At 38.4% G+C, this 13,780-nt stretch overlaps 1 protein-coding gene across 3 annotated transcripts in view; it reads right to left on the bottom strand.

Moving 5' to 3' along the window:
- Positions 1-13,780, bottom strand: part of Rundc3b (RUN domain containing 3B) — a 144,196-nt gene that overhangs the window by 75,097 nt on the left and 55,319 nt on the right. For all 3 annotated transcript variants that reach the window (XM_040735829.1, XM_040735828.1, XM_040735830.1), the window contains exon 5: positions 4,001-4,090. In XM_040735829.1, coding sequence (XP_040591763.1) covers positions 4,001-4,090 — 90 coding nt within the window. The remainder of the gene's footprint in view (positions 1-4,000; positions 4,091-13,780) is intronic.

The raw sequence follows: 13,780 nt of genomic DNA, 5'->3' as shown, positions 1-13,780 counted from the left end.
AGGACACACCCCTAATGCTTGTAACCTTTTCAAACAGCTCCACTCCCCGGTGACTACACATTCAAACATATGAGTCTATGGAGACCTTCACTCTTCATTTTATTTTTCTATTTGGCAATAGGTTGATTTCTATTGGACACTGAAAATATCACCCGGTGACTACGCATTCAAACATATGAGTCTATGGAGACCCTCACACTACATTTTATTTTTCTATTTGGCAATAGGTTGATTTCTATTGGACACTGAAAATATCACCAGAGAATGTGCAAAAGACGATTTGTTTTCCATGTTTAAATAGAAATTCTCAGGTGACACTCTATCTCCTAGAAAGGTCTCCTAGATTAGCAAACGAGAATTTTCTAAACTCTCTAAATAAACGAAAGAGCTCGGCCCTTAGGCCTCCAAGGGGTGCTGACAATCCTCTAACCTCTAGTTACCCTCCTTGAGAGCCAACGGTATGCTGAGATGCTCACAAGGCCAATGAAGGAAATCTGAACCTTTCGACCTCTAATCCAGTAACATCTCCTTTCATAAGACACACACAAAAAGACAAGAGGTGTTTGCTTGATGATTACTATTGTTAAACATACACCAGTTATCCCGGTTTTAAACAAAACTTTGCTCAATACGACTAAAACACCACCAACAAAAATCACATCCTCTAAAAATATAAATGTAGAAACACATATAAAAAAAAGCAGATTGATATTTTAGAGGAAAAAACCACCTATAAACTCTCACCTTCTGATTTTGTTCCAAAGTCTGACTGCTCAAGTATTCCTTTTAAGAGACTTCATATAATATAGAGTATGCACTTACTTTTTCGGGCTTGAATGAGGACAGAATTAAAGGGGCAGCACTTCACACTAGCATTCCTTCATTTTCACAAGCACTACTAACATATGGTTCACACATAGTTTTCACTCAGTCACACGCTGTCAGCGAGCAATAACAAGTGAGATGCCTCAGCAGTACAATCTTTGGAACCCACATAAAGGTGAAGGAAAGAAGCAACTCCATAAGGTTGTTCCCCAATCTCTGTGCATGCACACTTATACAATACACAGTTGCGGTGTAGATATAAACATCCCTAAATGTTGTTTCTCATGCTCACTCCCTAGTCAACGGCATCGTTTGGGATGCAGTCTTTAGGAGGTGGAGCCTTCGCGAAGGGATTATGTCAGTGGGGGAGGGCTTGAGGTTTTGTCGCTTGGCCCCACTTACTATTCCCACTGTGCTTTCTGAGTGGGGATACAATGGGACCTCCAGTTTCCTGCTTTTGTCACCATGCTGTCCCTACTTGCTACCATGCCTTCTCTGTCAAGACGGACTCTATTCCTCTGAAGCTACGGACTCCTTCTCTTTCAAATTGTCCATGTCAGGGAATGTTATCACAGCAACACAGAAGAAGCTAATACATAAATGGTACTAGCAATGGGTCATTGATGTGATGAACCAGACCACGTAGTTTTAAGCCTTTCTTGTATTGAAGGAATGTGAAGGTTTTGTATATTTGGGCTGGAAAAGCCATTGAATGTTGTAAGCAGAGATTGATAGGATATTTTGATGGAAACTTAGAAAGCAGCAGTAATATAACCTGGTAAGAGCAATCCAGAAAAACTTGGATGGTGGAAGCCCAACAAATAAGGTTTCAGTGAGGGGCAAAGATTCTAGTATTAATGCAATATTTTGGCAAATAATCTGGCTGTATTTGGCTCATATTTTGAGAACTTATGTGAGGTCAAATTTAAAAGTAATGAACTAATTCCCTTGGCAGTAGAAATTTCAAGGCAGCAAAACACTGAGTGGAGTACCATGATTATTACTGACTGAGCTTATTCAGTTCTACAGGGAAAAAGAACACAAGCTGGAAAGGGGGGCATGTGCAGTTGTGGGAGGAGAGCATTAGGAAAGTAAGTACAGTCAAGACAGGTGCTAAGAAAAGACCCCAGTTGCTAAAGAGATTCTTGCCTTGAAGGAGAAGTGGTCTGCTCTGTACAAGAACAACAGGAAAGGGACCCTGAGTGCAAGATCCCAGCATGGAAGGCTCCAAAAGTATTGAAAAGAGAGAGCCTGACAGGTTTCTTGTTCTTGAAAGGTAACGGTATAGGGAACATTTTTTACCAGTTTCAGCATACAGAAACGGTTACAACTGTGGTCAGGAGGCCAGGCTCCCCGCCAAGCTGGAAGCAGAACTTGGCAGTGAGTCTAGTTTGGTGGCACAAAAGATGCAAGTCCGAGGGGATCAGTGACCCCTCTTCCAAGCATTCAGAAGACTGCTGGTGACAGGCAATGTGTGACAGAGAGCCCAGTTAGGGTGCCTGCAGAGATGCTCTCGGAAACCCTGAATGAAGTTGTGAAGGCGAGGCAAGGCTATAATGTAGATTCAAAGATACCACAGCCATCAGGGCCATGAAATAATATCATGAGGAGGGCTACATACAGGATTGGAAACAGCCAACGAGAGTGGCATATATTATAGTGTGGGGAGGAACGGATCTATGCCCTTTGAAGCTAAAGTCACAGACATAGGACTTGGTGTTTGCCCTGCTGAAATTTCTGTTTTGGTCTAACCTCAGTATGCTTGCATTCTTCCTGTTTAGAATGGGAATGTGTCAGTGTATACTGGAAGCATGCAGTTTCTTTCTTTATTCAGCATTGGTTCACAGTCAAAAGACTGTCTCAAGACTCAACAGACACTTCAATCTTGAGACTTCTGAACGGTGTTGGGACTCTTAATGACTGTGGGAACTTTAGAAGTTAGACTATATGTATTTGCACCATGACATGGCCATGAATGTATAGCAGCCAGGGGTGGAATGCTGTTGTCTGAATATGAAATGAAATTTTTAAAAGAGGAAAAAAACCAAAAATATAAAACATGGACTTACAGGACTAAGATGACGGGACACTTACATGAAGAGTTAACAACACTCAGGATCAAAAGATAATCTTCAGGTTGGCAAGAAAGCTCAGCGAGTAAAGGTGCCACCATCAATCCAGATGACCTGAATTCAATCCTCAGGAATCCCATGGTAAGAGAGACCAGTTGTCCCCTGATCGCCACATTCACAGGTGCCCACACATATGCACACATACCAAATAAATAAATGCAATAAAAACTTCAAGGAACAACATTCAGACTTTCCCATGTTCATCTAAAAATTAAGCTAATATTAGCTTATTAAATTACAAACAGGGGAAATCCAGACCTATGAAGAGACACATATTTTGAAGAAAAAGTTAAGTTACTAGGAAAAGATAACCTCATTGAAAACTATAAGAGTCTATTTAAAGTCAAAACCCACAAGTCATTTCAGTCTCGTCTTGTTAATATTCTTTAATTCTTCAAATGATTCCATTTATAAAACTATTCTTCCTTCACCCTTATCTTTGAAAACTTTTTACTTTTAATATAACATATAATTTGGGATAAATTAAATGCACAATTATGCTTTCAGAATCTTCAAAGTGATCTAACCACAACCATTTTTAGCATTTGTTATCAGTCTGGAACTGATTCATGTTGTTGAGAACAAAAGGAAAAATGAACAATATTTTATATTCTAAACTAATGTTAATAACACAAGAGGTATAAGGTATCCAAGACATCCTCCCAGAATTTTCTCTATCTAGACATGGGAAAGGCATCTTGCTTATTTTAAATCTGCTCTGAATCTATTTCTTCACATTTTATAGCAGTAGCTGAAAATACTGAGTAAGATCCAGACATTTCCCTTCCTTGACAGCAAAGTTCTGCTGTCGGGCATAGTCTACTCTTCCTTTTCACTCAGCTTAGAGAACAGGCCTATTAGGTTAGAAATCACCTTATTTCCTTTCTTCTAAGAAACTGGAAAACTAGTTGATCTGAAATCAATATAAATCAAATATAGAAGTCCAACTGTGCTTTACTTAGCAAACTGAAAGAAAATCATGAGTAGAAACTATTAGGTATAATCGTTTAAAAACTGAATTCATTTAGTTGAACCCTGAGTACCTGAAGTCGATAGCATTGAGTCCAAGCAGCATGCCAGCAAGCATATTTGCTTCTTCACCCAAGACAATGGCTCCATCTTCATAAAACCTCCTGAAAATGCAGTGAATACACGAGGATTAAAAACAAACTGAGGTCTGACAGTCAAAAATAACACAGGATGAGCTCAACTTTGTTGAATTCATATTTTAAAATTGATCACTGCAGTTTCAAAGATATTTAGACCCCCCCAAGTAAAAATAACCAAGAACATCCAAACTCATTACCCTAAATAAAATCATTATCCCTAAACTTTTTTTCACTCCCTCTGAAAAAGAATTTCTAAAGTAATAATCTCAATGAGCCTTAGATGCCCAGAGATTTCCTTAATACGGAATAATATAAATGTCAAGTGAGAGGTGGCAAATTCAGGGTCTGTTTTCAAAACTGTGTAGATATTAGTTCTTTATGTACAGGAAAAACAATTTTTGTCTTTTCATAATTCAAAGAGTTATCGACCAAGTTTATAACTTAGAAAGAATGGTGTTTGGTAGTCTATGCTAACACTACTATGATGGTAGAGCAGATGATTATCAAGATGCCTATATCTGAAAAAGAAACTACCCATTCTCTAACAAAGATGTGAGCATGAATCTGTCTCTGCTGATGCCTAAAAGGATCCTGTTTCGGTTAATGCTCATTTAAAGTTCCTTTTGAAAATATTAAGACATTTGCCAGCTATCAAAGGTGAAACAATGCTGAATTTCATATTTATGAGGTGCTCAAGTACTCTAAATTATTTCTCAGTACTCCAAATTATTTCTACTAAATCACACAACTTTAAAACAAAAATATTTAAAGAAAGTTTAGCCATGGGACAGTCCACAAGGAAGTTTTGACTAATAAAACATAGGAAGAGGAAAATGAGAGCCAACTGCTTACTCTCTGGCAGGTGCACCCTACAAACATCCCAGAGGGACGGGGCTGGAACAAATGTTATCTGTGTCTGTGCCTTCTGATAACTGTTTTTACTGATTTACATAAATGGAAGGAAAGGAAAACTTCTAGTCTAACAAAAACTAGTGAAATTATCGACCTTTCTGTATATTCCATGAAAGTGTTCCACAAGAGACATTTAGATAAAAACATGTATCTGGCTTTGTTCTCCTCCCTAGTCTTGTTTCTTATCAGAGCATGTTAAAGACTTATAGAAGAACTATACTTCTAATGTTTCTTCTCTTTTAATTGAAAGAAAAAATCCTAAAATCTGAAAAACAATTCACAAAATTCTAGCAAACTGGAGCTATGCAATGAATTGTGTCTATCATGTTGGTATGTACTAGCCACAAATAAAAACAATTCTTTAACAGTTTGTGTGAAGATACCGAAAGAACAGTGTAGATGACTTGCAAATTACAGGGTTCAAAAACCTCAAATGTTTTTTATTGTTTAGGAACCAGAAACTCAGGCCGGGCATTGGTGGCACTCTCAGCACTCGGGAGGCAGAGGCAGGCGGATCTCTGTGAGTTTGAGTCCTGGTCTACAGAGCAAGTGCCAGGTTAGGTTCCAAAGCTACACAGAGAAACCCTGTCTCAAATAAATGAATGAATGAATGAATGAATAAACTCAAACTACTCCAAAGGTGGTTGGTTACTCCTATATCATTTGTGCTACCACTGTAGGAGGACATCTCACAGGAAGGTCTTTGCTGTAGGTCACGGGGTTTGAATTACTTTTCTCCTCCAGTAGTGCGTAAAGTACCTTCCAGCACCATCAACACTTTTCAGTAGCAGCTACTAGTTTGGCACTAGCTCGATATCTCCACATTGAATGACTATTTACTGCATCTTCAGCAATGGGGTCTTACCATCAGGTTATGAAGAATAACTAATAGCCTTGGTTTTACTTTGTGGAATAAGATGTCTACTTGAGGTATTGTTTCCCCCATTATATAGTGACTCCACTTAAAATTCCTTTCGTATATGTACATATTTTAGGAAGCTTTTACAGTAGTGGGTTTACATGTTTTTTTTTAAAGGCCTTTCTTTAATGTTAGTTGTTTCTCCCCAGATTTCCCTTTTCTCTTCTACCCCATCCCAATGTAATCCTTCTGATGAGATGGAACCCATGATACCACTCAAGTGGCCAGGAACCTAAGATTAGATAGGCCGTAGATGCAGGGGATAACCGAATAGTTACTGACTTGCCAAAGGAGCATATCAATAAAATGATTCCTAATGACACTGCTATACACATAAATCATAGCATCACTCAACAGTCATCAATGAAGGTTCTTCTTGCAGTATATTATAATTAACAGAGAGATACACAATATACAGAATGAGAGACATTGACACATTTGGCGCTAAATGACATGTTTTTATCAAACTCCTCTCAAGTCTCAGAGATCAATGTGTAAGAGGAGGTGAATAGATTACCAAGGATACAATGTCTTCCAGACACAAGATTGATAGACATGAACTCGCAGAGCCTGTGAGAACACATACATGACCTGTACAAATTCAAACCAGTCAAAACCCAAGTACTAAGACTGGGAACTGGACACCAAGTCCTACCCCTAACCAAGCAGCTATTTGCAATTTCCCCTTTCCCTGCTGGAAAAGGGAGGACCAGTTTTCTACAATGTGACACTGGGTATATTAACAACAATCCAAGGCAGTCCCCATACCGAGGACAACACAAAACAGAGTCAAGTGTGTGTGTGTGTGTGTGTGTGTGTGTGTGTGTGTGTGTACGTACTTGGCATGCACAGGCCTCCAGTGAGAACATTCTTTTTTACTTTTGTTCAGTTTGCTTATTTGTTTCCATTTTATTTTAGTTGTTTTCCCTGTTTCTTGAGTTTTTTGTTATTGTTATTTTTGAGGGGGGACACATGTGGGGGAGTGAACTAGAGGTGAGTGGGTAGGGAGATGGGGAAGATAAGGGAAGAACTTAGAGAAGGGAAAGAATATTGTACAAAAACATTTTAAGTAAAATTTAAAAAATAACCATAAGATAAAAATCCATAAAACTATATAAGTGAATTCATACCACTTGAAATTGTCGTACCTTTTAGTGCTCCCAGGGCATTTTATCATAAAGCATGTTAATATTATGTAATTATTATATTGCCATTTTAATTGTGTCTTCTTTTTTCAGTAAGAAGAATTGAACTTAGGACCTTGCATATGATAGTTCTCATCATGTGGGGTATTCCAAGCAACTTTATTATGAAAGTGCATAACATCAAATAATAGAACCACCAGCAATTCAAAGCAGCTTTGTCAGCTGGGAAACAAAATACTCTATAGGGTATCTCTCCGCTGTATTTCATTGAATATACAGGTAGTAACATTGGAATGAATAAAAATAATGTAAAAACAGGTCCAAGAAGCAGTTATCCACTTTATTTCTCCACTTATGAAAGGAACCTAAGTATACAACAAAGATACCTGCGAATCTCATTTATTATGGCACCATCACAATAACCAAGATACGGGCTCAGCCTAGACATCCATAAACAGATTAACAGATGAAGACAATCTCTGTCTCTGTCTCTGTGTCTCTCTCTCACACACACATTGCCCTAGTTGGCTTTAATTGTCAACTTGACATAAACTATAGTCATCTGAGAGGAATATCTCACCTGAGGAATTGCTGAATCAGACTGGCCTATGACCATGTCTATGGGAACTGTATTGATTATTAATTGACGCAGCAGGGCTCTGTCTATTCTGGATGACATAATCTCTAGGCAAGTAATCCTGGACTGTATAAGGAAGTCAGCTAATCATAAACCTATGATTGAGCAACCAGCAAGCAGTGTTCCTCTATAATTTCTGTTTTAAGTCTATGATTGAGTTCTTCCCTTGACTTCCTTCAACGATAGAGTATGTCTTGGAAGTATAAGCCAAAGAGTCTCACCCCCAGATGTTTTTGGTCACACTATTTATCACAGCAACAGAAAGGAAATTGGAACCATAGCTTTATTTGAGCAAAATTATGTTCTTTAAAAACAATGAATGGAATTTAGGATTATTATGCTAAATAAATAAGTTAGACTCAAACACTGCAATATTTCTTTCACATGAATACATATTTCTCTAATATATATTCATGTTTTTCATATATTATGTCTATATAGGAGAGACATGAAGCATAAAGGAAGAGTATTTGGAAGGAGGGACATAAAGAAGGTAATAGAAGAGACTATCAGCAAAGTACAATGACATACGTGTATGGATGTATGTCATTTCATACTAGAACTATTGTTTTGTCCTCTAAAATATTAATGGAATTTAAAAAGATAACAGAAATCGTTAATTTTGCTAGATACCAATATATTTAAAGTCCACTGTCTGTATATGAAAATGACTAAGAACAGAGATGTTTTTATAGAGATGCGAACGTGGGAATGCCCCTCACACTATTTTCCGATAGTTCAGGAAAGACTGCTTCATAACCATTGTCACAAAAGTTGTAGACTTCACTGCCAGGTATTTGAGAAAATCATGAAGGTATTAAGATAACACAAAGCTCTTCTCATTCAGAGGTGAGCAGACCAACATCATTCTAATTTACACAAGTACCCAGTTGATGTGTCATGCCACACAACCTGGGACATGGGGCGAGGGGTAATCTGCAAGGGTTTCTTTATACTACACTACAATGTGGAATTATTCTTTTATCCCTGTCACCACTTTGTCATCATAGTCCTTTTTCTCTGTATTTCCTGAGACTTCTTTTAATTTGTAACGTCCCCTGGAACGTAATCCACATTTTTACAAAAGGATGGAAAAAGTAGCCAGTTCTGTCTGGAAAGTGAGGCCCAGTCATTAGCATGCCATGTTTTAAGTCTGCAGCAATCCGTACCACGCAACCTGTTCATTTCAATAGGAGAGTCTACCCACGTATCCTTCTCCTCAAGGAGGCTGAAGTACCTCACTGGTGTTGCCACCACCTCTGTTTCCTGGTGTTTGGTTTCCTGTGCTTTGCTTTCCTCACAACCGTTTGCTTTCTGTGGTGCAGACATGGTCTCTCCTGGGCAGACCCTCTCATTTCCCCTTCTGCATACCGTCCTGTTGGGTCGGTTTCTACAGGTTAAGGTCCACATATCTGCAGACTCTACCTGCCTCCATCCCTCTCTTTATCTCAACCATTGTAGTGTAAAAAGTAGTTTGCTTACAACTATCTTATGCACTCTATACAACACAGGCCAGGGAAAGCACAGCAGTCATTCACTCTCTGAAGCTTGGTTGCAGGTCATACTCAGGAGCCACTGACACCTAATTTATGACCTCCTTTGTGTCCTGCTACACCTTTCTAATGGCCCTGACTCTCTCCAACCTTCTTTTCAGTGGTTCTAGAAAACTCAATTTATGTACTATTAACGAACAGCAACCATAATAATTCTGTAGTAAAAAATTAAATTACTCAGAAAAAGACTCTACTTCTTTAATAATGGGAACCATCCAATTGTCTTTTATTGTAAGAAATATTTTTAAAAGGTTTTTATTTTATATGTATGAGTGTTTTGTTTAGCTGTACATACGTGGACTACTTGTGTGCTGTAGGTCCTTGGAGGCCAGAAGAAAACATCAGATCCCCTGGAACTAGAGTTACAGATGCGTGTGAGCCACCATGCAGGTGCTAGCTAGGTCTTCTGGAAGAACAATGGCTTTTAACCATTGAGCCATCTCTCAAGACTTGAAAAGTATATATTTTTAAATCCCTATCTTGAGCCAATCACTGTTTGAAATTACAGTTTAAAGACAATATTCGACTTGTTTCGTAGTGTCAACACAGTATTATGGACACTAAAGAATACCAAAAGAAAAAAATTAAATGGTTTGAGAGCTGTTTATATAAGTCAAGGACACTATATATCCATATTTATATAATTTATTTTAATGAAATGGGGGGATTTAGTTCTATTAATTAATAAATGAGCCAACTTTTTAAGCTAATGATTTTTAAGGCTCCTGTCAAACTTTCCATTACTATGTGTGTATGAGGAGAAATTAAGGCTGAGATAATATAGTAAAAACACAGTGAATTGAAAAAATCTGAGGAGATCATACCTTTATCATTTAAAGATTTATTTATACATTAAAGAGATAGAAGAGAATTAGCATTTACTTTCTTCTTTTTTATTTTTTATTATTTACTTTTAAATTTAAATTTAAATTAGAAACAAAGTTGCTTCACATGTCAATTCCAGGTCCCTCTCCCTTTCCCTCCCCTCCTCCCATGTCCTACCCCCGGCCCCCCCCATTATCCCCTCATTTTCCCAGGGAGGGTGAGGCCCTCCATGGGGGTGTCCATAGTCTGTCATTTCATCCAGGGCAGGGCCTAGACCCTCCCCCAAGAGTTCAGGGTGAGAGTGCATCTCACATTGTTGGATGCGAGTCCAAAGTCCATGTGTATACTCGGGATGGGTACTGATCTGCTGCCCAAGGCTCAATAGATTACCTAGGCCTCCTCACTGACACCCACATTCAGCGGGTCTTGATCAGTCCCATGCTGGATTCCCAGGCTGATGCCTGGGATTCAAGAGCTAACCCTTGTCAGGTCAGCTGTTTCTGGGGTTAAACCAGCCCAGTCTTAATCCCTTTGGTCATCAGTCCTCCCACTCTGTTACTGGCTTTCTTGAGTTCAGCTCAGTGCTTAGCCACGGGAGTCTGCCTCTTCTTCCATCAGCCACTGAATGAAGGTTCTGTTTCCCAGACTCTCTGGCCATGGGATTGTAGGCTGGCACTCCACAGATCTATGTCTAAAATCTATATATGAGAGAGTACATGCCATGTTTCTCTTTTTGTGACTGGGTTACCTCACTCAGGATGGTTTCTTCTAGTGCCATCCATTTGCCTGCAAATCTCAGGATTCAATTGTTTTTTTCTGCTGAATAGTACTCCACTGTGTAAATGTACCACATTTTCTCTCTCCACTCTTCAGCTGAAGGGCATCTAGGTTGCTTCCAAGTTCTGGCTATTACAAATAATGCTGCTATGAACATAGTGGTACAGACCTCCTTATTGTATGAATGGGCATCTTTTGGATCTATGCCTAAGAGTGGAGTTGCTGGGTCTTATGGTAGGTTTATTCCCATTTGTCTGAGGAATCTCCATACTGATTTCCAAAGTGGCTGAACAAGTTGGCACTCCCACCAGCAATGGAGGAGTGTTCCCCTTTTACCACATCCTCTCCAGCATAAATTGTCATTGGTGTTTTTTATTTTAGCCATTCTGACAGGAGTGAGATGGTATCTCAGAGTTGTTTTGATTTGCATTTCCCTGATGGCTAAGGATGTTGAGCACTTTCTCAAGTGCCTCTCAGCCATTTTAGACTCCTCTATTGAAAATTCTCTACTTAGTTCTGCAGCCCAATTTTTAATTGGATCCTTTGGTGTTTTGGAGACTTGCTTCTTGAGTTCTTTGTAAATTTTGGAGATCAGCCCTCTGTCAGATGTGTGGTTAGTGAATATTTTTCCCAGCATTTACTTTCTTACCGAAACTCCTTCCATCACTTTCCAAGATTTTGAGATCACAAAATTTTATCATTTAATACTATCTCATAGAAACATTGTAATAGAAAAAGTTGGCTAAGTATGCAGTAGAAAAGCCAAGTATAAAGCTGGAGACAACTAACCCAAGAATAGTAAGCATACACTAAGAAAACACTCCTTTGTTAACAATATTTTTTGTCCTAAAGAAAATATTTTTGAGAACACTAACAAAAACAGTATATTGAATTCCAAGAAGATAAATATTTAAAGTACCAAGGTAAAAATGCATAAAACTTCCACAAAAATAAAAGAGTATATCATTGGGTACTGTTCAATATTTAGATGCAAGAAATTTTTAAAAGCAAATTTTTACATTATTTGGATCTGTATTTTTATTAGATGTATTCCTTGCAATTATTTACATGTTGGCTAAAAGGTGTTAGTGACTAGCAGTGTATAGCATCTTTATATTTTTATTGATCACACATGTTAGCTCTAATTGAAATGAGTCTTCATTCTGTAAGCCTCTTTAAGGCTTTTCAGGTAGGTGAACTAAAAAAAAAAACCTGTGGGTGGTACTGAAATAGTCTTGTACAATATCATCTTCAAATTACCCCTTTGTAAAGATCATAAGTTTTACTCTGGAATGTACATTATTAAATTCAAGGGAGCTTATAGGCTGAAGACACTTTGTTTCTGATATTCTATTTTCCTGTATCTACTTTAATCTGTATATGAGGAATTATAAGGAATACATGAGAGAAAATCTTCCCTTATGGTAGACAAAGATAGCATTTAAATAAGCATTATAGTATGCTTTGAGTTAAAATGAATGTGAAACAGAGACACAGTATCAATCTACAAAAATCTTCAGAATGTGAGATTCAGTATTTATTTTACCAGTGACTAACAAGTCATTGGTTAATGTAACAAGAACTATGCTGCTTACTCATTTATATGGGTGAACAAACCAGACATAGCTCCGTCTCTCTGGAGCTTATGAAAGTCCCAGTGAATTGACAGCAACAAATGAAAAAGACAATTATTGATGATGGCAAATACTAACAGGTAAGTAAATTGTTGAGGGAAAGATGAGATCATAATTTTGGAGTCATTAAAAAATGGTACATTCAAATGTTTTATTTGAAATATTGGCCTACAAGTCTAGTCAGAGAAGGTTTTGTAGGCTGTGCGACATTTACAATAATAGTGAACTACATTTATTGAGTATAGGGTACAATTATAACTATTTTTTATATATTTTTTATTTTTAAATTTAAATTAGAAACAAGGTTGCTTCACATGTCAATTCCAGGGTCCTCTCCGTTTCCCTCCCGTCCTCCCTTGCCCTCCCACCAATCCCCCCAATATCACCTCATTTCCCCAGGGAGGGTGAGGCCCTCCATGGTGGTGTCCATAGTCTGTCATTTCATCCAGGGCAGGGACTAGACCCTCCCCCAAGAGTTAAGGGTGAGAGAGCACCTCCCATTGTTGGATGGGAGTCCAAAGTCCATTTGCATACCCAGGATAAATACTGATCTACTACCCAAGGCTCAATAGATTACCCAGGCCTCCTACTGACACCCACATTCAGGGGGTCTTGATCAGTCCCATGCTGGATTCCCAGGCATCAGTCTGGGATTCAAGAGCTAACCCTTGTCAGGTCAGCTGTATCTGGGGGTTAAACCAGCCCAGTCTTAACCTGCTTTTGGCAGGATTGCCATTTTTACTACATTGATCCTACCTATCCAAGAACATGGGAGATCTTTCCATTTTCTGAGGGCTTCTTTAATTTCTTTCTTTAAAGACTCAAAGTTCTTGCGATACAGGTCTTTCACTTGTTTGGTTAGCGTTACCCCAAGATATTTTATGTTGTTTGTGGCAATTATAAAGGGTGATGTTTCTCTGATTTCTTTCTCAGCCCTTTTATCATCTGTATATAGTAGGGCTACTGATTTTCTTGAGTTGATATTGTAGCCTGCCACTTTGCTGAAGGTGTTAATCAGCTGTAAGAGTTCCCTAGTAGAGTTCTTTGGGTCATTTATGTAAACTATCATATCATCTGCAAATAGTGAAAGTTTGACCTCTTCCTTTCCAATTTGTATCTCCTTGATCTCCTTTTGTTGTCGTATGGCTCTGGCTAGAACTTCAAGTACAATATTGATAAGGTATAGAGAGAGTGGACAGCCTTGTCTTGTTCCTGATTGGAAAGCAAGATATTCCATGACAAAACTAGATTCAAGCAATACATATCCACTAACCCAGCCCTACAGAAAGTTCTGGAAGGAAAACTCCAACCC

Source organism: Mesocricetus auratus, unplaced genomic scaffold (assembly GCF_017639785.1).
Source record: "Mesocricetus auratus isolate SY011 unplaced genomic scaffold, BCM_Maur_2.0 Super-Scaffold_100051, whole genome shotgun sequence".
Lineage (NCBI taxonomy): Eukaryota > Metazoa > Chordata > Mammalia > Rodentia > Cricetidae > Mesocricetus > Mesocricetus auratus.
The sequence above is the reverse complement of the archived record's forward strand: the minus strand, read 5'-3'. Positions and strand labels throughout refer to the sequence as shown.